This window comes from Chanos chanos, chromosome 3, assembly GCF_902362185.1.
Source record: "Chanos chanos chromosome 3, fChaCha1.1, whole genome shotgun sequence".
In the NCBI taxonomy this organism is placed as follows: Eukaryota; Metazoa; Chordata; class Actinopteri; order Gonorynchiformes; family Chanidae; genus Chanos; species Chanos chanos.
In genome coordinates, this window is record NC_044497.1 from 30,054,853 (window position 1) to 30,079,932 (window position 25,080).

Consider the following 25,080-nt stretch of genomic DNA (forward strand, 5'->3'; position numbering starts at 1 on the left):
TTCTTGAGAAAAAAGAAGCCTTGAGATGTCTGTGAAGTGGTTGGTTATGGACAAGTTTGAACACTTATTTGGCTCTTATTCCCAATAATTTCCCTACAGAGTTTAAAACTTTCATTCAAAGTTAGACAGGCACCTTGAAAATCATTGAAAAAAATTCCCTAAATTGGATGTGTAAATGAAGGGGTGAAAAAAGTAAAAAAAAAAAAAAAAAAAAATTGAACAAAAATACTCATCTTTTTTGGAAATTTAAAAATGTTTGTGAGATTTTAATAAATCTGAACTTGTTGAGAAGCTATTCAAGCTAAAAAAAAATCCCTTATTTTTTCTTTGAAAATATTAATTTATTTTTTTAAAGGAATAAGAAAGTGTTATACAAACAAACAAAAGAAAAAAAGCTATTGGCAACTTTTGAGTTTGTCCTCCCCGGGTTTCTGTGAGTTGATCTGAATTCTAGCACTTTTAAACCTTTAAAAAGAGTATTTTTTCTTTAAATTTCAGCCTTATATGTTTGTGTGTTTTAATTTTGTATTTGGTCTTGTACATGTATGTGCCATTAGTTTGATGTGTAGAATTTATTAATCTTCATGTAAAAGTTTTTTTTTCCTCTTCCAAAAGAGTAACAGTATTTTTGATAGATTTTCACTAATAATTTTTGTGCTACCCCTTCCTCAAGCCTCAGCAACAGTGTGGTTAATGAAAATGTATGAATAGAAAAGATAAATACTCAAAGACCCTGTATACTTCTAGTGAAAAAAAAACTTCAGTCTACTACAAATGGAAGCTTGGGAAAAACGTATAAAAACCACTGCCACTTCTGCAAACAGAAGACAGAAGACAAAAAAGAATTTAGTCAGTTCCAGCTACGCTTTAAATGTTTTCAGTCGAGAGCATTCTCAATGCTTATGGGTTGAGCTGGGTTTAATGGAGACCACCCTTCTCCAAAAGCACTTTTGGTTTAAATTGACTCTTATACAATAACTTCCTGGATAGGCGGAGCTCTAAATTTGGTAAAACTCGGCAGAGGTGGCGATGGATAGTTGAGTTTATCTGATAGTTTCCTTGGTTACTTGAGCTGTATTGCATTTATATGGAGTTTTGTGTCTTGTCATGTATTGCAGAGCTGATGCAGTCTCAAGCTCATTAACCTATGGGAGAGTGTCATGGCTAGAATTATTCAGGGCGGGATGACTCCTTAAATCATCAAACTTGGTGCTTCAAAGAAGTTCTGTTTTTATTTTTTTAAGTACACAGTAGTGCTCTAATGAAATGTAACATCATTTTTAGTCCCCCTTTTATCCTTCTAATTATGTATTTTATTTGCAAAAAGAAAAGAAAAAAAAATATTGGCAAAAAAGTTGAAATTTATTTACCTCTGCTGCACTTACTGGGGATGCACTTATCCCTCTAAATTCCCTCAGTACTGGTAGGTGCAGAGCCAATAAGATAAGGGAAATATTAAAAAAAAATTAATTGATCTAAATAATAACAAAACAATCTAATTTTTTTTTTTTTTTTAGGTAAAACGCTTTTTCCGCTTTATAGTGAGAAAATGGGTACTGTCTGGTGCAGACAAAATCCACACATAGTTTTATATATTTTAGCTTATCGTAAGTCTTGCATTCCAAGCTCTTTATGTATCTTTTTAGCAACATAGTCCTTTGATTTTTAGTATTTGCTTATTACCGCCACCTTCGGAAAAAAGGTGAAACAAAAAATGGAGTACTTGCATTCATCCTTACACTATTTTATATAGCATGGAGTTTTATCATCTACAGGGAGAAAAGTACGATATACTATACGACAGAGACAGAAACAGTCGGCTTTTTGTTACACAACTCACATGCAATCAGTTGCTGCAATGTAAAATGACAGATTTGTATATTGGTTGATCCAAAGAGATAACAGCAAAAAACTATTTACATATTGTACAGTACATTGTACCATTTGTCTTGTAATGTTATGTTAAAATGATTAAAAGACAAACCCACGGTTTCATACTTTTGTCGCCCCTTTTTTTTTTGGGCGGGGGGTTGATTTCCTGCCTGAAGCTCATGACTGTATGTAGTGTGAGTAAAGCTAGAATAAGAAGTCACACTTATTGCGAAACATGCCATGTACATACCATACAGCTAAAGCAGGAAACCACACCACACAAATGCAATGACAAAAAAAAAAAAAAAAAAAGCAGCTAGAGGCTAGTTTCCAAGCCTTTACAAAAATGGCAGAGAGACAGCTTTAATTATACTCTGATAGACCTAACCTGTACTTACATTTCTAAAAGCACTGTTACAGTCCAAAATCTCACAAGCACACAAGCAGGGATAGACTACATACCATAATTACTCCTGTGAAATACCATGCACATCCAGAAAAATGAGGGTTTTCAGACTTTCACTTACAGACTTTACAGTTAAGCCACAGACACACACACACACAAAACAAACTGCTGAGAGATAAATCAGGCAAATCTGACATTTATCAGAAACTGTATGCAAAGTAATGTGAATCCTTAACTGTATTAAAAAGATGAAAAAAAGGCCAATCCTAATTGCATTTAACATTCAGAATTGTATTAAGACATCATGGTCGCCATTTCAGTTAACGGCACTTTTATTTTCTGATACGTTATATAACATGACATTCTTTAAAGAAGGAGGGAAATAAAGTTTGTTTAAAAAAAAAATAGAAAACATGCTTTTGGCTGAAAAACAAGAACATGATTGGAACCGACTGATTTTTACGAAAGCGAAAATGCTACAATGCATTGTATTTACATACACTGTATGACACGCATTCAAACACTTACACGCAACAGTTCAGAAAACATCTGTAGAAAGAAAAAATCTGGAAGGGTAAGAAGGTTGTAGTATTTGTATCTAGTCACAGATCAACAAATGCATGATTCATAATTCAGAAATCCACCACCTCAGCCACCTCTTAGATCTGTCAATACTTGAGGGCGGGAGGGGGGGGGTTAACAGAAAAGGGTCCAGCACCGCCAATATCACAGCACAGGACCCTCAGAACTGGATCTGAAGAAACCTGGTCTGGGTTATTTTGAGTTAAACCACTGCAGTTCACTATTCTTGCACGTTCCCTTGTAAAGTGAAAGGCAACTCAAATGCCCCTGCTCTGGTTAACACTGAATAATCTCTTCATGACTCTCTGACAGGGGTTGGGATTCTCCTGTGCAGACTTTGGTAACAGCACTCTGCATCATGGTAAACGATCAAGCTTTTTACATCACTTAACAAGCTACACAGAAAAGACTAAATTCATCCAGCGAAACAGCAGAGGAGGACAAAACACAGCTGGTAGAGTGCTACAGATACAGATCTTGTAATTTTGTTAGTGAATAAAAAACAAAAAACAAAAATCAGTAAGGACAGTGCATCATCAGAGAGGTCAGAATATTCTCCAGAATAACTTCACTGATCTACATTTGACAGGGGAGAGGTTGAGTAAACTGCTGATCAAAATTTATAATAACAACAATACTAATAATAAACAAACAGGTGAAGAAGTCTTAGTGGATTACACATACAGAGATTTGCGTGGTATCAGTGAATGGATTTTTCAAAAAAAGAAAAAACCTCAGAACTGCTGTTTCCAGGTCCACCAGCCCTGTAGCCGTTTCGCCCATTCTATACATATTCAGCTTCTGTCTGTCTGCACGTAGTGTTGTGAGGGTCAAGTCTCCCTCCTCCTCTGCTTGTACTCCTAAGGGCAACAGTTTCAGTAGAATCTCAATGAACATTTTGTTTGAGGAGAACAAAATGAAAGAGGGCAGACTGAAGCAAGGGGATCTTAATTTCAGTCCTCAAGTTTCTCAGAGCCCGTCTGGTTTTCTACTTCAGCCTGGACCATCAGAAACTGGTGGATAAAAAAAAAAGGTGTGTTCACTCCTCAGCCAAACCAAAGACCACTTCAAAAACAGAAACGATCTGGAATTCTGAACCGGAGCCTCTGAGGTGTGCTGCTGAGTGATGTGAACGGAGTCGAGCTGCGTGTTTTTGTTTGGAGCACTTAAACGCAGTTCGTGGAGAACTCTCAGTGAATTCTTCTAGTGATCAAATTTCTCCTCCAAGTCTTATGATCCTGTCTTGACCAATGCAAAGACGCCAAATGCACAGTAAAAGGAGACAACAGAAGATCAGTGACAGTTTGGTGCCCCCCACAGTGTTCCCTCTTGTAAAACCAAGTCAGAAATGGCCTAATTTGACAGCTTGATAGCTTTAGATGATCAATCTCCTTAAATATACAAGTAGAAATATGTGCTGTCTAAAATGTGCAACGCCAAGATTCTAGATCTTGTGCCGTGGCTGATTAAAAAGACACCCCCCCCCCAGATATATGAATAACAACCTAAAAACCTTTTGAGAGTAAAAACTGATATATAGACTTCTGAGTGAACCAAAGCAAGACTAACACCTTGGTAGATTGTGCTATGGCTTTTAATGAGGTTTAAGATGTCCAATCAATGAAGATTTTTAATTTATCAGTCCGAGGAACTTTTTGTGTGTGTGTATCATGTAAGCACTATTCCAAATCCCATGTTATTGGTAATTTAATCTCAGATCACTATTCTCATATTATTTTTCTCTGGTGGCAGCCAACATCAACTACATCACTGGCAAAACATGGATGAAAACTGCAGTGTGGGTTCATTTATGAGACATTAACATAAGCAATCCAAAATATTTAAGATATTTAGTCACTTAAAAGGTGGTTTTTATCACTACATATAAATTCATCCTTCCAGACACCTACAGTATAATATATTCAAGTAGTCTTTGACTTATTTTTTTTCTTTTACAAAGAAACTAACACCAGTTTCAAGTTTTTTGTCAGATTATCTGTCATTTTCTGTATTAAGAACATTGTAGAGGGAAACATTTCATTTACGGTTTTCAAGATATCAAGTTCCAAATCCTAAACCAGGAGGGAGGTAAAGATGCTGAACTGATCACACCAGAACATTGTTATGGCAGTAAATTACATGTTTTAAACTTGCCATGTCTTAAATAAACATAATCTCCTTGGACATCACCTCGTAATAACTGAGCACAGACCAGTCGTTCTGTCTTGACAGCCTCTGTACACATTTCTGTGAGACAACAAAATCAAGCCCTAAATTAAATGAAATTCAAATTAAATATACAGCATTAAAAGAAAACAAATACACATGTAAAACTATAGAATTCAATTACACCCCTGTCCCCACCTCAGAAGCTCCAGGCCCATCTTTCTCCCCCCTCCTCAGAAAAAAAAACAAAAAAAAAAAAAAACACCAAATAACAGGAAAAAAGTTCAAACACGCTTTGGCCCATGATGTGTATACACAATGAAACCCAGAGAAAAGAGGGAGGAAAAAAAAAAAAAACCCTACAGTCCAATAGGATGATAGTTCGCTGTGTTTCTGTTTGAGGACAAATGGAGAGAGTGAGAGAGAGAGAGAGAGAGCAACAGATGGACAGTTTGACTCTTTAGCGCATTAACTAACTGCCTGGCCTCTCTGTCCTGTTTATCGGGTGACGCCGTTACCCATAATCCCATCTCATGCTCCAGCCATACACACAAGTCAGTGCTTGCTTGACAAAAACAGAAAAAAAAAATAAAGGGCAAAAGTTTTTTTGTTTGTTTGTTTTAAAAAAAGTAACAAAACCAAAACAGACATGGCTCAGTCAATTTTGACGGCGGCATAGATCTTCCGTATGAACATGTAAGCTGCATAAAAGCCAATTGTCCCTGTGAGAAGCCAGAAGGACAACACCATCAGGGCTGTGTAGCCAAAATACAAGAGGGAGGGGATGAACTCCACAATGTCCAGCTGCAGAAAGAGAGAAAGAAGGGGGGGGGGGGTGAGAGAGAGAGAGAGAGAGAGAGAGCAATATCAAATGGGGAAACCTTAAACTGGTATAAAGCCATAGATTTAAAGAGAGTGATGGTGAAAATATGAACTGTATATTACTAGTGGAAAAATGACATTGGGGAAAGTGATAGAATTATTCTGAATATTGTAATGACACAATGTTTTGGTCCTGTTAATACAGTAGTCATAAGAGAGCATAACAACATTGTTACACGTGTGAAGTGTAAAGATGTACTGTACAAACTACTTTCTACACTTTAAAATTAGAAAAACTAAGACCATTTTGGGCTTTGCTCTTTTACTCGTAGAATAAAAGTGGTTTCACTGCGGCTCAGACTGCGTAAAAACATCTGGTTTTGTTCAAGCAATTAACAGTCCAGTGAAAAACAGACATAAAAACACAAAGCATTATAAAACGGTCTTGTATGTGTGCTGGCGTATGTTTGCATGGAAAATAATAAGTTATTGAGGACAGAATATTTTGAACATTGCACTTTTTTTCTGTTGATAGTGTATGTGCGTAATTGTATGTCTGTCTCTCCCAAGCACTGTCACTATGACTATGACACTGGAGAAAGGAAGAAAAAAAAAAAAAAAAAAGAAAAGAAAGAAAAAGACTATCACAAGGCAAAATTAAGTTGTTGTTGTATTAATAAGCAGGAACTATTAAGCAGAAACATGTTGATCTCCAGACAAATTACCTTGTTGACAAAGTAGAATATGGCATAAACAAGCACGTAGAAGGCAGAGCCTCCAGAGACGAGAAAAGTCCTCCACCACCACCTGTAGTCCTGTAAGTGAAGGCATATGGACATAAACCGGTCACTGTGCCAGCAAAAACCTTACCAGTTACACCAGATGACATGACATTTTCTCAGTTATTTAAACAAACGAATCCATCAACAACCAAAAGAGTCTCATTATCTATATCTATATTTTGACAGTTACAGAGCCCAGACATGGCTTCACTCACCTCTGCACAAAGCTGGAAGTAGACCATGACTATACTGATCTGGGAACAGGACACCACCAGAATGATGAAGACCAGAAAGAGGAATCCAAACAGGTAATAGAACTGATTCTCCCAGATGGCCTAGAAAATCATGTATATGAGAGAGACTCTTAAAAAAAGGGGGCAAAGAAGAGAATCCAATAGTGCAGAGAAATGAAAGACTTAAATTAAGAAGAATTAAAGATTACGGCATGACAGTGCAGTGCTTTGTTTTGAATACATTTGGCTCTACTATTATTATTATTTAACACGGACATTTCAGTTTATGAGAATCTAAGATGAGTCTTATATTTGATAAAATAAGCCAGGGTTGGAAGATTGAACACAGAAAGGTCTGGCTTACACTGAAGATGAAGAAGAGTTCAATAAACATGGCACCAAATGGCAGGATTCCAGCCATCAAAATCCTACAGGAGAATAAACACTTCAGTCAGAACAAGTAGCCAATCGGTGGCAAACGTCTGTCTACCCCAATTACAAAACAACTTCCTCTTTTATTCATTTCACTGACATACTCATTCTGAGAAACTCTATGTTTTGACACAACGCTGTCAGACAAAGGCAAGACTTATTCTAGGCTTCAACAATACAAAGCCACACTGGTATTCAGCTGTTATTAAAACATGAATAAAGTCAAAAAGACAAGTCAAAGAGATAAAAAAGGACAATTTTCATATCACTCCACAAACGAGCGGGGGTGTGGAACTTACCCGACAAACTTGTTCATGTACCAGCGTTGCTCGGGAACCTGTCGTGGGATCTGATTGGTGCGTACAGGGTTATCATAAGGCTGCTTCCTGAACCCAAAGTAGTAGCCCAGGTAGACGAGCGGCATGGAGATACCAAACCACATGCACAGCAGGGCAACCATTGTGCTGAAAGGCACCTGAGGAAAGCAAAGGAGATTGACGAACGGATAAGGATCGGCCAAGGAAAAAGAAGAAAAAGAAAAAAAAAAACGCATACAAAAAACCTGCTCAAATGTTCAAATGTGAGTGAGTCTTGAGCATTGTTATTGAGACTTAACAGGTCTGCTTGTACATGTAATGATAAATGCTTGCATGAAGAAGCAGTTTCACTGTGGAGAGGGAAAACGTTCAGAGAAATGGGTGTGTGTCTCTCACCGCTCCAGAGGAGTGCTCTCCCCAGATAAAACAGTTGAGGACGAAACAGATTGCAAACACAACGCCAGGGTACAGAGTAGCTGTCTGTAAGACCAACACAAGAACACACAAGTCTCACCAAAGTTCACACGTACTCAAATTCAGGTATTACATACAGATAACAAAGCAAGAATACTTGAAAAGAAAATGTCTTCTTTGTCACTAAACACTAATTTTGACAGTCTATACTACTCACACAGAAGGCCCCCTTTTTCCATCTGTGTCCTTTTAGAGTGCGATATAATCTGCCCGCAAAGTATCCTCCAAACACTCTGCAGAAAGAAACAAAACCTCACAATAGTAAAAGAGAGTAAAAGACACAAAAGCAGCTGTTGCCCTTTACCTCCTGAAGTAGAGATCATGGTTATTCTTACCCCATAAACATGAAGAGAAAGCAGGCAGTAGTCATGAGAGCACCTCTACTGGAGGGAGAAAGCATCCCCAACATGGCCACAACTTTAACACAGACATAGACACACACGCATTAAGACAGGAAGAGAGCCCTTTACAAATAAATGTCAGATTGAGAAACTTTCATGTCGATATTAAATGGGCTTTAAGTAAATTAACACGACAGCTTAAAGTGTCTCAGACAGAATGATCTTGGCTGTTGGCTGAGATCAAGGGGCGTTATCATACAGTCCTCACACTTTACACACTACAGTACTCACAGATAACATACAGTCCTCACACTATACACACTACAGTACTCACAGATAACATACAGTCCTCACACTATACACACTACAGTACTCACAGATGACATACAGTCCTCACACTATTACACACTACAGTACTCACAGATAACATACAGTCCTCACACTATACACACTACAGTACTCACAGATAACATACAGTCCTCACACTATACACACTACAGTACTCACAGATGACATACAGTCCTCACACTATTACACACTACAGTACTCACAGATGACATACAGTCCTCACACTATACACACTACAGTACTCACAGATAACATACAGTCCTCACACTATACACACTACAGTACTCACAGATGACATACAGTCCTCACACTATACACACTACAGTACTCACAGATAACATACAGTCCTCACACTATACACACTACAGTACTCACAGATGACATACAGTCCTCACACTATTACACACTACAGTACTCACAGATAACATACAGTCCTCACACTATTACACACTACAGTACTCACAGATGACATACAGTCCTCACACTATACACACTACAGTACTCACAGATATACATACAGTCCTCACACTATACACACTACAGTACTCACAGATAACATACAGTCCTCACACTATACACACTACAGTACTCACAGATAACATACAGTCCTCACACTATACACACTACAGTACTCACAGATATACATACAGTCCTCACACTATACACACTACAGTACTCACAGATGACATACAGTCCTCACACTATTACACACTACAGTACTCACAGATGACAATGAGGATCATGCAAAACAGCTGGATCCCTGAGCCCAGCAGAGAGCTAAGGATCATGGGATACTGAGGTGGGCGAAACACATCCCCGTGGACATTCTTCCACCCAGACTCCTCCATGGTGTCCTCCTGTGAGAGAGAGGGAGGAGACAAAACTCTTCAAACCCATTTAAGTTTTCGTATTCAGAAAAAATTTCATGTTATAACCACTGGGTGAAATTAACACCCACAATGTATCAAATGTAAACGAATCTTTCATGTCATATCTGAAACAGTGAGTAAATGTTTTTGAATTGTGAAGAACCGCGTTTCACAGTGTACAAGTAGACGCACACGTATCATTTTGATAAATGACATAATCGGAACAGTTTGAGGTGTGAGTGAATTGTTAGTGTGGGTTAGTAAGAGATCTCACCAGATCATCTTCTTTGTTGTAGTTGGCAATATCCTTCCTCAGGGTTCTGATAATGATCATACTGAGAATACCTGCAAAACCACAAAGACTTATCATTCAGAGAAATAAACCAAACACAAAATGCCATTTGGCCTAGTGCAAGGATAATGTACAGTGAAAGGATAATGTACAGTGTTGCAGTGATACATATTCTTTCTGTTACTGAGGCCTGTGGATGATCACGCACCGGACAGGAAGAAGACCACCACCACGGAGTTGACGATGGAGAACCAGTGTATCTGTACGTCGCTCATGGTCAGGTATGTGTCCCATCGCGACGCCCACTTCACCTCGCTCTCCTACAACGGTCACCACACAGACAGATGAACAGATAAGTATGAAGAGACCGACATACTTTATTTATCAAAACTGTTTCTTAACAGAATTATCGCCAAGTTTTTTTTTTTTTTTTAGATGCGTGCTCCACAGTTAACATGGTTGGAGTCAAATGAACAAACTGTGAACAAAACGTGAGAATGAGAATGGTCATACATGTGAATGCTGTTTCAAAATGATTTTTGATGAATAACTGCATCACTTCCTGTCTGACTTGGAACAATGACTAGGAATTATGTTTATGTGTTCATGTGGGTTTTTGTGTTTTTGCGTTTGATCATGTGAGTTTGTGGGACCTGTTAGGTGTGGCAAGAGACCTGACCTCTGACCTTTACCTGCTCTTTAACTGTGGCCATGTCTTTTTGCATGAGGCTATGTGACACCATTTGTTTATTTGTTAGCACTGAGAACTGTTGAATTTCTCTTAATTTTCTTTTCATAGCTATAAAGGCTTTGAGTGAGATAAATCAACATCCACATATTGTGCTGCCTCATAGGCAAATTAAAAGCATACGGATTCAAAACAGACAAACTGACACACACTATTAGTTCCTCAGTGGACAGTATGAAAAACCAAAGTCTGAATAAACCAATATAAAACGTATGGGGTGCAAAGTTCTTCAGGGCAGAGAAGGAAAGTTAAATAAATTGTATGTGGCTTTAATACAGTAATGTAACTTCCTTTAGAATGATACAAGGTTACGTAATAGCGTATCCTCTATACACCTCTTATGGTTTACAGTTTTTAACTGATAACTGTGGACGATAACTGTGGGCGCCTTCAGTTTTTAACTGATAGAAGTTGATTCTTACCTCCCAGTGGACAGAGTAAGTGAAGAGCATAGTGTTCTCTTTGTCTGGGTTGATCTCCTGTGCAGCTGATCCGCTGGCCTCCGGCAGCGTACATGCACCCTTATCATCAGCTTTCAGGTCTACACAGATAAAAGTCAAACAAAAGAAAAAGACGTGAGATGGAAAAGAATAAGCCAAAAGCTATTAAAACAATATGTCAAAAAGGTGGTAATTCCTCGAGGATCAATGCCATTCTTGTCTAACCCTAAAGGGCCTTTGTGCATAACGGCAGAGCTTAACGCACAGAACGGCCTACAGCTGAGCATACGGATGTAGCCATAATTTACCTTCCAACTTAACGCTCTGAGGCATGACCTCGAAACGCACCACCCTGTAATTGTGCTCCTCCTCCTCCTCCACCTTCTCTTTATGGTAGTACAGAACGAAGGAAAGGTGATTGTGCAGATAGAACTGTGGGAAGAACCAGAATATAAAATTAGATAAGATGCCAATGAAGTCAATTATTCATTAAATGTTGGGAGAAACAAAAAAACCCCCAAACAAACAAAATCACTTAGCCTGCACCTATAACTAATTTCATACACATTGCATGAAGTTCTACATATCAAGTGGATGACATAAAAAAAAATGTTTGTTGTGTCAGTCAATGGAGACATGAAAAAGGACAGGCACTACAACATAATTTATTTGGATAATTAATATTTGGACGGCCTGCCCTGGTGCTGTTTTTGTTAAAAGAGAAAAACGCAGAAGAGTACTGCAGGGCAGAAGCAGAAGCTCTACCTTGTTGTTGTCTGTGAAGCCCAGCCTGTAGCCATGCTCAAACTGAACTTCTTTCATGACATCTTTCTTCTGCTCATCCTCTGCACCTGCATCTCTGTTTGGGTAAAACTCCAGTCGCGTGGCGACAGGCAGGTTGTCCGCAATCCTACGGGAGTATTGTCATTAAGTTACTCAACAATATTTTTAGCAGATGAAACACATTGGCCATCTGATGGCATCAGTCTAATACATCGACTGTGATTTAAGAGAAATACCCCTGATTTACACATGAGAGAGACTGTGAATTGATTCTTGTCTGACCACCATCTGCAATTTCCCTTAATATGTAGAAGCAATAATGTGGTAAGACTGTATGTTTGGCAACATGATTTTGATGGTTGGCACATCCTCTTCCCAAAAAGGCACTAGAGAAGCAGAAAGGACAGTTCCTTGCTGTGTGATCCTGTACATTTCAGTGAAAGACCACTAGAAACGGACTTCCTCAAACTGCTCATGTCACAACATCTACATGAGGGCTAGTTAACCCCCCCCCCAAACAATAATCAATCAATCTTAGTCTAAAAATCCTCAGAGGTGAGTCGACCACGCTGCGTAACCGTGGTTCAAGCCTGTTCAAGCCACATCTCAATTACAACTGCACGTCTTGGAAAACACTTTTTGATATTCAGTTTACAAAAATGCTTTCTGAAAACCCTCGCTGTTGCATCATGTGTATTTCCCCAAACCTAACTCAGCTATGTCCTGTAATGTGTGAAGACATAATCACTACAGTTTAAGATACTGAATATGCACAGGAAGACAGTAAGAGAGGGACTCACAGGTGGATGTAATATTCCTCCTGAATGCGTTCGGCGATCAGTTTGCTCTGCTCCACGGTCAATGTCGTTGGCTTTGACGCTGTTCCACAGACCAGTTCACACTTCTTGTCCTGGTTCATGAGAACTTTGTATGGGGTGTTTACAATGCGGTCTCCACGCAGGACCTCCCCTGAAAGGTCATGAAAAACACAATTGTCATGTTTTGACTTGTAAATGTATGAAGTCTTTTGAATCAAGAACTGGCAATAATGAAGCAAAGATAAAACAATGGTTCAAAAAGTAAGCCTCATTGAAAAAAAAGAAATGAGTGCACAGAACAAAACATGAAAACAACTACACATGTTTGGGATATAATGGCCAACTGCAGTAACAAATATTTCAATCCTGGTCCCAAGCAGGGTCCAAAATCAACTTTTTGGTCTATCTGCCAGTGGCTGGTAAACTGAAAAAAATTTACTGGCCAAAATATTTTTCAACCAACCATAGATATGATGTCATTAAAAACAACATAACTACTAATTACCTGTCAAATGACTTTTGTTAAGGGAACAATAATAATGAAAATTACAGATGCTGTTGCAAGGAGACTCAACTTTTATTTGAAAATGTTAACAGAAATTACATCTTAGACACACACTCTGCAAACAAAATGTGTGCACTCAACTCCAAATAATCCAGAATGCTCAAAATTACTCTTATGGTTTGTGTGCTGGCAGTGTTGTGTATCATACACAACCTACTATAACTTAAATTTCAATGTCTCTTGCGTCGAGCTATAGCGATGGTGGACATTGAGGGTCAGTCAAAGAATTGCGAAACTTACTCAAACAACTTATGTGTTGTAGTGATGAAAGTCTGTTGTGAAGTAGGCCTATTTCATCAACCCGCCAATGGGACTGACCTCATTTATTTTATTTGCCAACGTAGATTTTCACTCATATTTGGCGAGTGTCAGGTGCTAATTTGTGATCCTGGTACCAAGTGTAATTTAACTGACATAATAACATTATGATACACAATTTGTAACTGCTTTCAGTCAAGTAAACTAAATGCCTACCACAGAAAATAATGTGGCTTGTCATATGACGAATCATAACCGAAGTTTTTCAACTCATTCAATTCACCACATCATATTTCAACATACTATCATTCAATATAACACAACATGGAACAATTACATTATCCTATGTTTTTAAATGGTCAGTTACCAAGGTTCTCTGCTTTGTAGACGACTTTGTCAGGCTGACAAAAAGGCAAGGAGTAGTACTCATAAGGTAGCTGTGTCCGAGAGCTGGTCAGTTTGACTGCCTGTAAAGAACCAGAGATTTAACATCAGTAACAAACTCAACTGAAACACAATCTTTTAAATAGCCTTGTTTGGTTCATGTTAGGTTGGGATCCAATGTGTTTAAGCTAGGGCCTTTCCACTGAAAGCAATTCTGCACTGTACTCTTCCTTCAAAAGATCAACACAGCCTACATATCATTCACTGTCACAAGTCAGGAGTGAAGTATGTTGATTCCTGAGTGTAAAAATGAAAAGACCAGGATGTTGGCCTCACCTTAATCTCCACTGGGCTATTCTGATGGAAGTTCATAGGAGCAACACCCGGTACGTAGAAAGACCGGGCCACGGGCAGCAAGGCCAACAGCAGCAGAGCCCACGTCTCCTGCAAAACCAACACATTCAAGCTCAAACGCTCCAAACCTGAAAGACGTCACTGTCGCTAAGCCCCCTGAGTCTGTACTTCAACTTGCTTAACAAACTTCATGTATATAAAGTAGGCAATTTCATTTGTGATGATTAGATATGTTAAATGCGTTTGAGTACGATACGACTGAGTGAATAAATATATATTTTACAATATTAAAGGTTTACTGATCTCACAAGTGTCAGCAGAACTGACCCGGAAATTACGAAGGAATCCCAACTTTAAACTCTATCTTACATATCGCTTTCTCTTTAACGTAAGTTAAATGTGTTTATCCTGACGGTAATTGCGATGACAGCTGAGAATATCAGCTCAGAAAACTGCAGGTATGCCATGTTAAGTTCAAGTACAGCTGTGCTGGTAAACTGCTGTTTGATGCTGCTGTTGAACTCAAATGAAAACTAGCAAATTAGCTTGCCAGTCTAGTAAGCATCGGAGATTAACATGAAAATATGTTTGACAGCGCGAGTACAGCACCAAAGATTAACCACGTCCGCAGCTATTGCAAATGTACTGTTTTTCATATACATGGATCAGTACGTAATTTCACACCAAACCTCAGGCACTCTTCAACAAGATACGACTAATTAGCTTGGCAGCTAAATATCTTAGCTTGTAGGCTAGTTGTGTTAACAGCGTCAGCAAAGAATGGATCACTTAGGGAAAGAATACAGCTCACAGAAACGATCAGTGGGTAAAACAGATTATATGAACTGGATATTTATAATAAAAGACGAGGGAGAGGATGGATGTGGTGAACGGCGGTCATAAAGGAAAATGATTATGAAGAATAGAGTAATTTTCGTTTACACTTACCATCGCTGCCGCCATCTTGAATACACGTGTCATTGGAAACGTCACAGGAAATAGTAGTCTGATGTCGTGATAGAACTTGCACTTTTACACTGATCCAGGAGCGGTTCCCGCCACCCAAACCCTACCCTTAATCAACACAGCTGAAATGACAAAACTGATGTCAGATCAACATCAAAGAGCAATTTCTGCAAAGTTCAGGTGAGCGCAACGGTACGCTTCCTGTTTTCCTTGAACTAAATGAATGCAGTATAAATTAGGGATCTAATAACAGAATTGTATTTATTCGTTTTAATTATACCTGTTAATTGAAGCTGACAGAAAGTTCACTTGGTTCAGCTAAACTGAATTAAAATTGAGGAAAGTTTTCATTCATCATCTGACATAATAATGAAGTAGATTCTTTAAATGCGTTTTATTAAAGCTTTCAAGTTTAACAACAAATAACAAGCAAAACATAAACTGGAAGCATACAAGAACGTACCGATTCAATCAGCTGTGAATGTGAACATTGCTATGTTCGAGTCAACTACAGAAAAGCTGCTGACAGTATAATATGGCTTAATAACTATGCTGAACGGTGTTTTCTGACTTTTGAAGACTCAGATGCAGATGCTTAACCAGCACAGTAACAAAACAGTTCAAATTTATGTACACATTAAGGTTTCGTAACCATGTATTCATCTGTCTCTGTCCTCGTTTTAAGGATGCTCTTCACATTATTTCTGAGAAAGAAACTTCTTTTTCTGTTTCCTCTTCTCTACATTGTTATTATTGTTATTATTATTATTATTATTATTATTATTATTATTATTATTATTATTATATACATTAGATTGAAAGAACTGTCATACCATTAATTCACTGCATGAAATAAATAAAAGTAAGTTTTATAGAAACATCTATGAAAAAAGAAAACACTACCACATTATGAAATAATCACATTATTGCACCTATTTCATCCACAGTACAACAAATCATAGAGTAGATAATTCACAGGTATGAATGAAAGGTAATTATGAGAAAACGTACATACAGCTCAAGGGAAAAACTAACTCTACATTAAAAGAATGTTAATACGAAAACAAAACAAACACATGGTAATCTCATATTTTATATAACTTGCCAATTCATTTTAAAATGTTTGAAAAGGATGATGACTTTATTAGTCTTTCTCTGTCACAAACTTCAGTGATCTATAGAAAATTCTGTTAAGAATAATTTTCAGTGCTATGCCATTATGCATGATAAAAAGCATCCAATCAAACTTTTCTATGGCGATTTTTTTAACCTAATATAGGTTATTCTCATTATGTGCGCTGTAATGCTCAGTTAATCTCTTTTTCAACTTTACTGAGAATATAATTTCTGCCTAACTTCCCTTGTCAGAATCACCTACACTGCGGTCAAGTAATCAAAGTAAAGAAATAACTACATTTGGCAAGTTCAAAAAGAAAAAGTTAAAAAGTACAAGATAAATTATAAAATGAAAATCAAATAACACATAAATTACCACTTTGTACAGTATCTGTGAAACCACGTACACTCAGTGTAAGGCACTCAACATGAACACAGCCTTACGGAAGCATCGTAAATGCCAGTGGGTGGATGTGCATTTCATTCTTCGGAATATTTACTGTGTGTGTGTCTGTGTGTGTGTGTAACTCTCATGGCTGTTGCTGGTACTGGCTCTCTGTGGCTGTGTAGAAGTCCTCTAGTACACTCTGCAGGTACTCAAAGGTAGGTCTATCCTCAGGCTTGTCCTTCCAGCACTCCAGCATGATGTTATAAAGCTCCTGAGGACAGCTATCCAACCGCTGCATGCGGTAGCCCCGTTCCAGAGATCGAATCACTTCCGGGTTAGTCATACCTGCGTCCAAGTTAAAGGACAGAGCGTGTTAAGTGCATCGTAAATGCATTAAGTTAAATATTTAGTTTTAAGAATATTAAAGTAATTAAACACTAATCCACTGAGGCATGGAAAATATCCCAGCCACACGAGTTTACAGGAAAGGCAGCAATAAGTATAAAGTTTATATTTACAAACAAAAATCCATATGGTAAAAATCAAAATTAGACCTGTTTTCAGAGATATTTACAATGATATGAAGACAGTGTATCTAATATGTAGGCCATAAATTAAGCTGACATGCCAACTTATAACTTAAAATTAGCTGTTCATAGTTTGACTTGTGTTATAATCATCTTTCAGTATGTGTGTTCTCCCATGGTAACCATGGTGACTTACTGACCTGGATACGGAGTGCGACCGTAACTGATGATCTCAGTCAGAAGAATGCCAAAGGACCAGACATCTGATTTTATGGTGAATGAACCATAGTTTATGGCCTCTGGGGCGGTCCATTTAATGGGGAATTTGGCACCTTATTTGAAGAGACATTGGAATTAATTAGTGACTTTTACTACCCCCTACTGTCTAAGACTGGTAATACACCATCAATAACATAACAGCACTGTTGAAAAGGAATGTGATATTTCATCTCTTGGTATAACCAGGTGCCTGTCCTTGAGGAAGTTGAAACTTCTCACATTTCTGTTCAGTCCTTTTCTCACACAACTACACTACCATGCATCGTAAGCTCTGCCCTTAATGATCAGTTGCACTGTCCTGTTCAGCACTTCTGATTTTTTATGCTTTCTTTAAAGAAAGTTTGCACTTTCTTTAAAGGTTTTTGCAAATACTCACCCTCCCTGGCAGTGTATTCATTGTCCTCTATGATACGAGCCAGACCAAAGTCAGCAATCTTGCACACCAAGGTCTTGGAGACCAGGATGTTGGCTGCACGGAGATCTCTGTGAATGTAATTTCGCTGTTCAATGTAAGCCATGCCCTCTGCAATCTAGGGATGAAGAGGTAGAGACACACGTAAAAAATGAAACAATATTTCAAAAAACACCTAGACAGGTATGAAGTGTAATAACTGGATAAGAATATTCAATCATGTGAAAATCCGAGTGGTCTGATATTTATTTGGCCTTGAAAAGGTTCTTAAATTACTGAACAGTATAATTTAATTTATTCCAAAAAAGGATATATCAAAAATGGAAAGGTAAATAATCAAAGGGAACGTTTAAATTTTGCTAATCATTATTTAACATTTCCTGTATGTAGCAAATTCCAGCTAGTAGTCCCTTTTCTTGCAAGAACCAATTTTTTTATGACCAAACAGTCCTTTTCTGAGTGTGAAAATATGTCATTTCACATGGGTTAATTTGGTCTTAGAGCTTGCATGTGCATGTATAGGGTTAGAGTGGAGAGAGTGGTTATCTACTGAAACTAGATAAGGCTCAGCCAAACTATCCGTGTGGAGCAATTAACAAAGCCATGTCTGTCATGATAGATTCAGATCAGAGCTGTCGACAGCATTCAAAACCTTGTTTTCCTCTTTCCCTCTCATTCTATCACTCATTCCTCTCTTCTTTTGTCTCCCATCTGCTCTCAATATCTCCATAACGACTGTCGAATTATTACTTGTTTATCCCCACAGTTAATTTGAATTAGCAGCATACTTAACAACAACAACAAAAAAAGATCACCAAAACTTTTCACATTGACAGGCATGAACATTCTGTGAGGTTTCACCTCACCCCTCCTCTCTATGTGTTTCTGAGAAAAATGCAAATACGTGTGAACTACAGCTAACCCCCCCCCCCCCCCTCTCTCTCTCTTCCCCTCCCTCTCTCTCCCTCCCTCTCTTTCTCTCTCTCTCTCACTCAACGAGCACATCCCCAAGCAACCTCCCCTCCATGACTCTTGATCTGGGAATCCCGCTGAAGAGGAAATATAACTGTATTATCACAAAGACTTCAACTTTGCATATGTGCTTAGGGTACAATATAGGAGTCATATTGCTACATTCTTTTATCAACATCAGGTCTCAGACACACACATGTACATAAACACACACACACATAAATACATGCACACAGGCAAACACACACACACACACACACACACACACACACACACACACACACACACACACTCAGATGCCTGTCAGATTTGAATATTACAAAAATTACATTTAATAGGAAAAACTTGTTTATATGTCAGGGGGAAATAAAACTATTAATAGCAGAACCACTGGAAAATGATTGTTACATGTTAAGGGGAAGTTTTTAACACAAATGAGTAGAACTGTTTAAACTGTTTCACCTGGGCTGAGAAGTCAATGAGTTTTGGCAGCTGGACACGGTTTCCCTCATCACTCTTGAGGAAGTCCAGTAAACTACCTGTATTTATACATACACACACACAACACACATACAGAGAGAGAGAGAGAGGGGGGGGTTCTTAGACCATCACAAAGTCTCTTTAATGGAGTTAGGAAAGTATGGCAAAAAAGCTTTGCTTGGTTATCCAATGAAAAACACACACATCTAGTGTAAGTTCTCTCACTCCATAGAACGAGTGTGAAAAATGCCAAATGTATTTGTTACATGGAACAGACTTTCATAAAGTACCTCGTAGTTCCTCCTCCTATAATATACAACAGAGAAACAAACACACACACACACACACACACACACACACACACACATAAATCTCCACACACACCTTTCTCCATGAACTCTGTGATGATAAAAATAGGTTCCTCCTTTGTGACCACTGCATTGAGGCGGACTAGCTTGTCATGCTGTAGGGTTTTCATCAGGTTAGCTTCGGCCAGGAATGCCTCCACAGACATACTGCCTGGTTTCATGGTCTTCACTGCAACCTTCGTGTGTTTGTTGTATGTGGCTGTTGAGACAGGACACAAAGGGCTCTGTGAACTACTTCATACATAGGCAAAAGAGAGGTTGAGTCCAGAGCGTGGACGGTAAGCACAAACTTGTTTGTTCATTAGATACATTCAAGTATAGTCTCACAGGCACTAATTTATTGTATGTGAAGAGAAGCTATAACACAACAGTGAACCAGGGTTTAACAATGGAAATACACTGCAGTGTAGGTAGGTAAAAGCAATTCATACAGCAATAACTTGTCTCAGTAAAGTGATGACTTACCCATCCAGACCTCTCCAAACTGCCCTGCTCCCAGTCGCTTATCCAGCTTCAGCGACTCCCGTGGGATCTCCCAGGCATCCTTCTCCCAGGGCTTCTGAGGTTTAGGATTCAGGCAAGCGATAGTTAGTGTCTGACAAAGACCATCGCTCTGCTCTGTGGAGTAAACAAGTACATGCACACATTCATTTTTCAGTGGTCGTTTAAAGAAAAAGAACTTTCCTGAACCAAGCTCCACTTTTAACTCTGTGTTTTCAGAGAGAGGCAGTCAACATATTTGTGAATTAATACAAAAAAAATTAAGTTATGCTGTTCTTTAAGATGAAACAAAAGGGGCCAGAAATAAAAAAAAAGCATCATCACTGATCAACAGCAGGAAATTTCACATCACACATTTTAATACTGCTTCACACTTCTAAAGGGGTTACTGTACGCTTCATGAGTCATATCAAAACCGTGGTCTGTTGTGGCATTGGAGAGCTGAGTTAATGAGTGCCTCTTTTCCTAAGCAGAGTGTAGCTCGGTCTATTTACTGAGTGGAAGAAGAGGGATTGTCTCTTACTCTTATAGTGACTGACTAGCTCCTGCAGACTGCCAAAGGTGATGCGTGGGGAGATGTAGAATCCGCCGTTATCCAGGGTGCGGATTTTATAATGCTTCACTGCATCCCCTGTCTGAGGGTCACGATCCCTGACTGACAGGGAGTAGCTACCTATGGGGACAGAGAACAGAGGCTGTCATCAAAATAAACCGTAGTAGCAGAACTAGCTGTTGATTAACCATAAAAGCGCAAATGGCTGCCTTGTACAGACTTCCTGATTTGCCTTGGAACCTTAAAAAGGAAACTTAGAACACAGTTGTTGTTTACTAGAAATATTTCTCAATTCTAAGGCATTTTATATTCTGAACACTAGCCGGTCTTCATGTCTCCTTTGGCCAATAATGCGCGTGTCTGACCTTTGGTGGTCTCGCTGTCTCGGATCATAAATGATCCCAGTTTGTTCCCAGATGCAAGCAGCTGTCTCTCAGCATCTTTTCTGCTCACTCCTTTAAAGAACCACCTAGGACAGTAAACATATGACCACAACACACAAATGTGCCATTAGTGTTCACTGCTCACTGAAAGAACTCTATCAATACTCTGACCTGCAACTCAGCATCATTTGATTTGTACCCAGACGTGACACATCGCTATTATAGAACATTATAGAACAACAAAGCATGCAAAGCATGAGAAAACCTAGAAACTTTAAAAATATTATATAAATTCCATTTTTATGGGCATTAAATCCACAATTATCTCTAATTTACTGTTACAGTTTCACAGTTTCAAAAACTTAAATTATGTGATTTCTCTTTCACTTTTGTTATGATGCCTTCTCTGGTATGATTTTCACTTCATGTTTCTCCAGTACTTTTAACTTTTGGTAACCAGTCATGTAATTTCAAGAGCAACATTTCTTCTTTAGTTAAAGATACAAAGGACCGTTAGAGCACACTCACTCTTCTGTTTCCAGTGTGTCCTTAGCCACATAGTTACTGGGAATGAAGCCCTCATTTCCAGTGCTTAATGACTTTGCTCTCCACCACTCCCCTGATCTAGAAAGACAGAGAGAAAGACAGATGTTTATACAGAAATCATGTGTGTGTGTGTGTGTCATATACTAAAATTAGACAGAGACTCACTCTTCGAGGATTTTAAGTTTTTCTCCTTTTTTGAATCCCAAGTCTCCATCATGGATGGCCTCATAATCGTACAGTGTAATAGCAAAGTTCTCTTGACCTGAAAAAGAGAGTGGGGAGTGTGTCAGTGTAACACAGCATCATCATCAACAACAACAACAACAACAAGGTTAAAAGGACTAGTCTCGTTAGTCAGATTTTTTTTTTGTTTTTACTTTAAAATATAAAAATTAAAAAAAGACTTTGGCAGGCCTTTTACCAATTTGACAGGTGACTAATAACACTTCATCTATGTAAGATGAAGTCATGACGTTATTGATCTACACAGCCATGTGAGAGACACTGGGGTTACACAATCCACTGACTAGTGTCTGTTTTTTTTCTTTTTTTTCTTTTTTCTTTTTCTCAGGTTGGTGGGCAAACGTCCTTTGTGAAACTTCAATATATAAGACAGCCAGACAGAACACCCAACAGTCAGAGTGACACCAAACTTAACTTTAAAATGCTTTGCAATGTTCATTTTTTAATCAGCTGTGTAGCACCTGACTGGACTCTAGATTAAGTCTAACTGACCTAATTTATGCTACAGCCTATCACCTACTTTCACTTGTGACATGCAGGGGTAGCAAAAACGCTTCTTCAGAAGCTGCACGCATCTCAATACCACTACCTGACCACCATACACCCCCTTTCAACGGAATATCTGTCAAAATACTTTACACAGACACTCCTGCTTTTATGTTATTTTAGTCTTAGCAAACTGCTTTAGTTAGTTCCCAATCAGAAAGCTGCTCTGATTACTGCTAGCTGTATATTTACCCACAGATCGTTGCATATTTGCTCTTATGTATTTTTGCATTCTAATTGTGGTCACTTACCATCAGAGCTCGACTCAGGGGCACTGGAGTTAGATTTGCCCTGCAGAGTGAGACAGAGGAAGAAAAAAAAAGGTGTGAAGGTTGTGTTTTTCAGTTGTGAAGGGTACAAATAAGAATGGGCAGTTACAATGTTTATTCTGGAGGAGGAAGAAGAAAATGAAGAAGGCCTAGACTGCAAATAAGAGATATAAAACCGCATGTGTTGAAAGCCATCAACGATCCCTTAATCTTTGAATGGTATGTCTATGTAAAGTGCTGTTGATAGCTTTTTACTTGTTTGTCCCATCCAACACACTGTGCATGTTCATGTTGTAAACATTATTTAGTATTTGACATGTCAACCATGACGTACATGGTAAAACAAAAACGAAAAACACTGATGAAAGAATATCAAAGCATTTTCAGTGTTTTTATACTGATAAAATAGCAGCATTTTTTAATCATTTAACATTTAGTATTATGACATGGATAACTGAATTAAATCAGATATAGTTATCACCAGTTACATAGACGGTTTGTAAATGACTAAAATAAATCTACATTCACAGTAAGAATACATTTGCTAACTGTTGCCTTGACTGAACATCTCATTGTCTCACTTCTTTAAATCCTTCATTAAAAAACAGTTGAAAAGGACAGGGAAGTCATATTAAAGGAACGTCTGAGTTAATGCTTGAGTCTGGTAATCATGAAGTGGTCAAGGAGAGAACTGGTAGGTCATTTTAGCTATGTGTTTTTTTTCTCCCTCTCTCTGTCGGTCTCTCCCTGTCTGTCTGTCTCTTACTCTCTCTCCTATTCCTATCCTGAGCTTTTCTGAGTGGCAGTTGTGCCTTCAAAGCAGATCTGACTGTATCATATTCTACTTCTGAGGGGTTTTAATGTACCCACTATAGCAGGAAGCTTCCTCTACCCTGAGCCTGACAACAGAAACACCTGCAAAAAGCTAAAAAAAATATTAAGAAAGAAGCTTCTAGAATACAACTCAAAATTGGTGATTAAAACAGATAAATGAAGAAAAAACATACAGTGGGTGGATACTGTATACCATGGTAAACTGAAGAAACTAAAACTTTAAAAGTAGAAATAAGCCTTGGCAAAACATGCCGAAATCAGTTACCATTTTGATGATAGCAAAAAATCACCATTGCACAAAAAATGTATTCTTCCCATCTTCCCTCTCTTAAACAAGGAACCATTTCTTGACCTGTATTCTTCTTCTTCTTCTTCTTCTTCTTTGTCATTCTCAAAACTAATTTCTGTCTTCTTTTCCTCTTCTCCAAATACCCAAAACTGTGGGTCCACTTACCGGCTTAGAGCCTGCTGTGGGGTCCTTCACATAATGGGGCGTCTGGTTATGACTGGATGAGTCGTCACGACCCACTGTTTTTCCAAAGGAATCCTGCTCTGGTTTAGAGCCTATGCAGCCCATGGTCAAATCTGTATTAAGCACACAGAGAGGGAACAGTTTAAAAAAGTCTAAGTTTATTCCCCATGTCACAAGTCCATTCTTTTCTATATTTCAATCTGAGAGCCAAAATATTTACCAATGTCAATGATTGACGACCGAATGACCAAAAAAAAAACCATTCACCACAGAATTTACAGAAGATTAACAGAATTTACAGGAATATAACGGGGTCATTATGCATACATGTTGTCAGGCTGGGTATATGTGTCGGCAGAAAGCAGAAATATTTATTGTACGTAGCAGCTTCACCACTCCTGTCACTTATGCGAACAAGCTCTCACTTGCTTGTGGTTATCACTCATGTATGCTTGAGGAAGCAGCTTACTGGAAACTGTGGTCTCTGAGCCTTGATGCTTAGAGCTGATTCTAATCAGCTGGCAGGGAGTAAACTAAGACATACGAAATGTATACTGAGTTTTTTTTTTTCCACAGAAAATATTTTTAGGTCATAGGCCTGATGAAGTAGTAAAGAGGACAAAAATGTTAGTAGCTATTCTCTTTTTGCATAAATTATGGTTTGGAGAGCTAAGGAGCACAGATGCGGCTAATGGGATAATAACATAATAATAATGATAATAATAATGAATAATAATGATAATAATAAAAATATAAAAAATAAAATGTGTGAAATGTACATCTAAGGCTTTTTTTAAGGTCATAAGTAACAGAGACTGTGGCCTTGGGACTTTGTTCAATCTAGTTGAGAGAACCTGATGAATTTCAAAAGACAAGATCATGTAAAATAGACAGAGAAACAAACACTTAACTGAAAATCATTTATATCTGTTTTAATAT

General features: G+C 38.2%; 2 protein-coding genes across 3 annotated transcripts; both read right to left on the reverse strand.

The window, feature by feature from the left end:
• Window positions 1-2,598: 2,598 nt before the first annotated feature.
• tm9sf4 (transmembrane 9 superfamily protein member 4) lies at window positions 2,599-15,267 on the reverse strand. Its single transcript, XM_030767456.1, has 18 exons — window positions 15,235-15,267; window positions 14,269-14,376; window positions 13,916-14,015; window positions 12,708-12,876; window positions 11,890-12,034; window positions 11,433-11,556; window positions 11,107-11,225; window positions 10,145-10,256; window positions 9,919-9,989; window positions 9,500-9,632; window positions 8,422-8,503; window positions 8,244-8,319; window positions 8,009-8,092; window positions 7,595-7,770; window positions 7,228-7,291; window positions 6,846-6,965; window positions 6,574-6,663; window positions 2,599-5,830 (listed from the first exon to the last, which is right to left on the reverse strand). The coding sequence occupies exons 1-18, from the start codon at window positions 15,265-15,267 to the stop codon at window positions 5,681-5,683; spliced, it is 1,956 nt and encodes a 651-aa protein (XP_030623316.1). The 3' UTR covers window positions 2,599-5,680.
• Window positions 15,268-16,898: 1,631 nt separating this feature from the next.
• On the reverse strand, window positions 16,899-24,246 carry hck (HCK proto-oncogene, Src family tyrosine kinase). Of its 2 annotated transcripts, none has more exons than XM_030767163.1 (12): window positions 24,124-24,246; window positions 22,818-22,857; window positions 21,943-22,039; window positions 21,760-21,855; window positions 21,214-21,317; window positions 20,819-20,968; window positions 20,260-20,412; window positions 19,811-19,993; window positions 19,409-19,485; window positions 17,939-18,092; window positions 17,484-17,615; window positions 16,899-17,101 (listed from the first exon to the last, which is right to left on the reverse strand). In XM_030767163.1, the coding sequence occupies exons 1-12, from the start codon at window positions 24,244-24,246 to the stop codon at window positions 16,899-16,901; spliced, it is 1,512 nt and encodes a 503-aa protein (XP_030623023.1). The 2 variants fall into 2 exon arrangements, with proteins under 2 accessions (XP_030623023.1, XP_030623024.1); XM_030767164.1 differs by having other exon boundaries at window positions 22,818-22,830; window positions 24,109-24,246.
• Window positions 24,247-25,080: the final 834 nt, after the last annotated feature.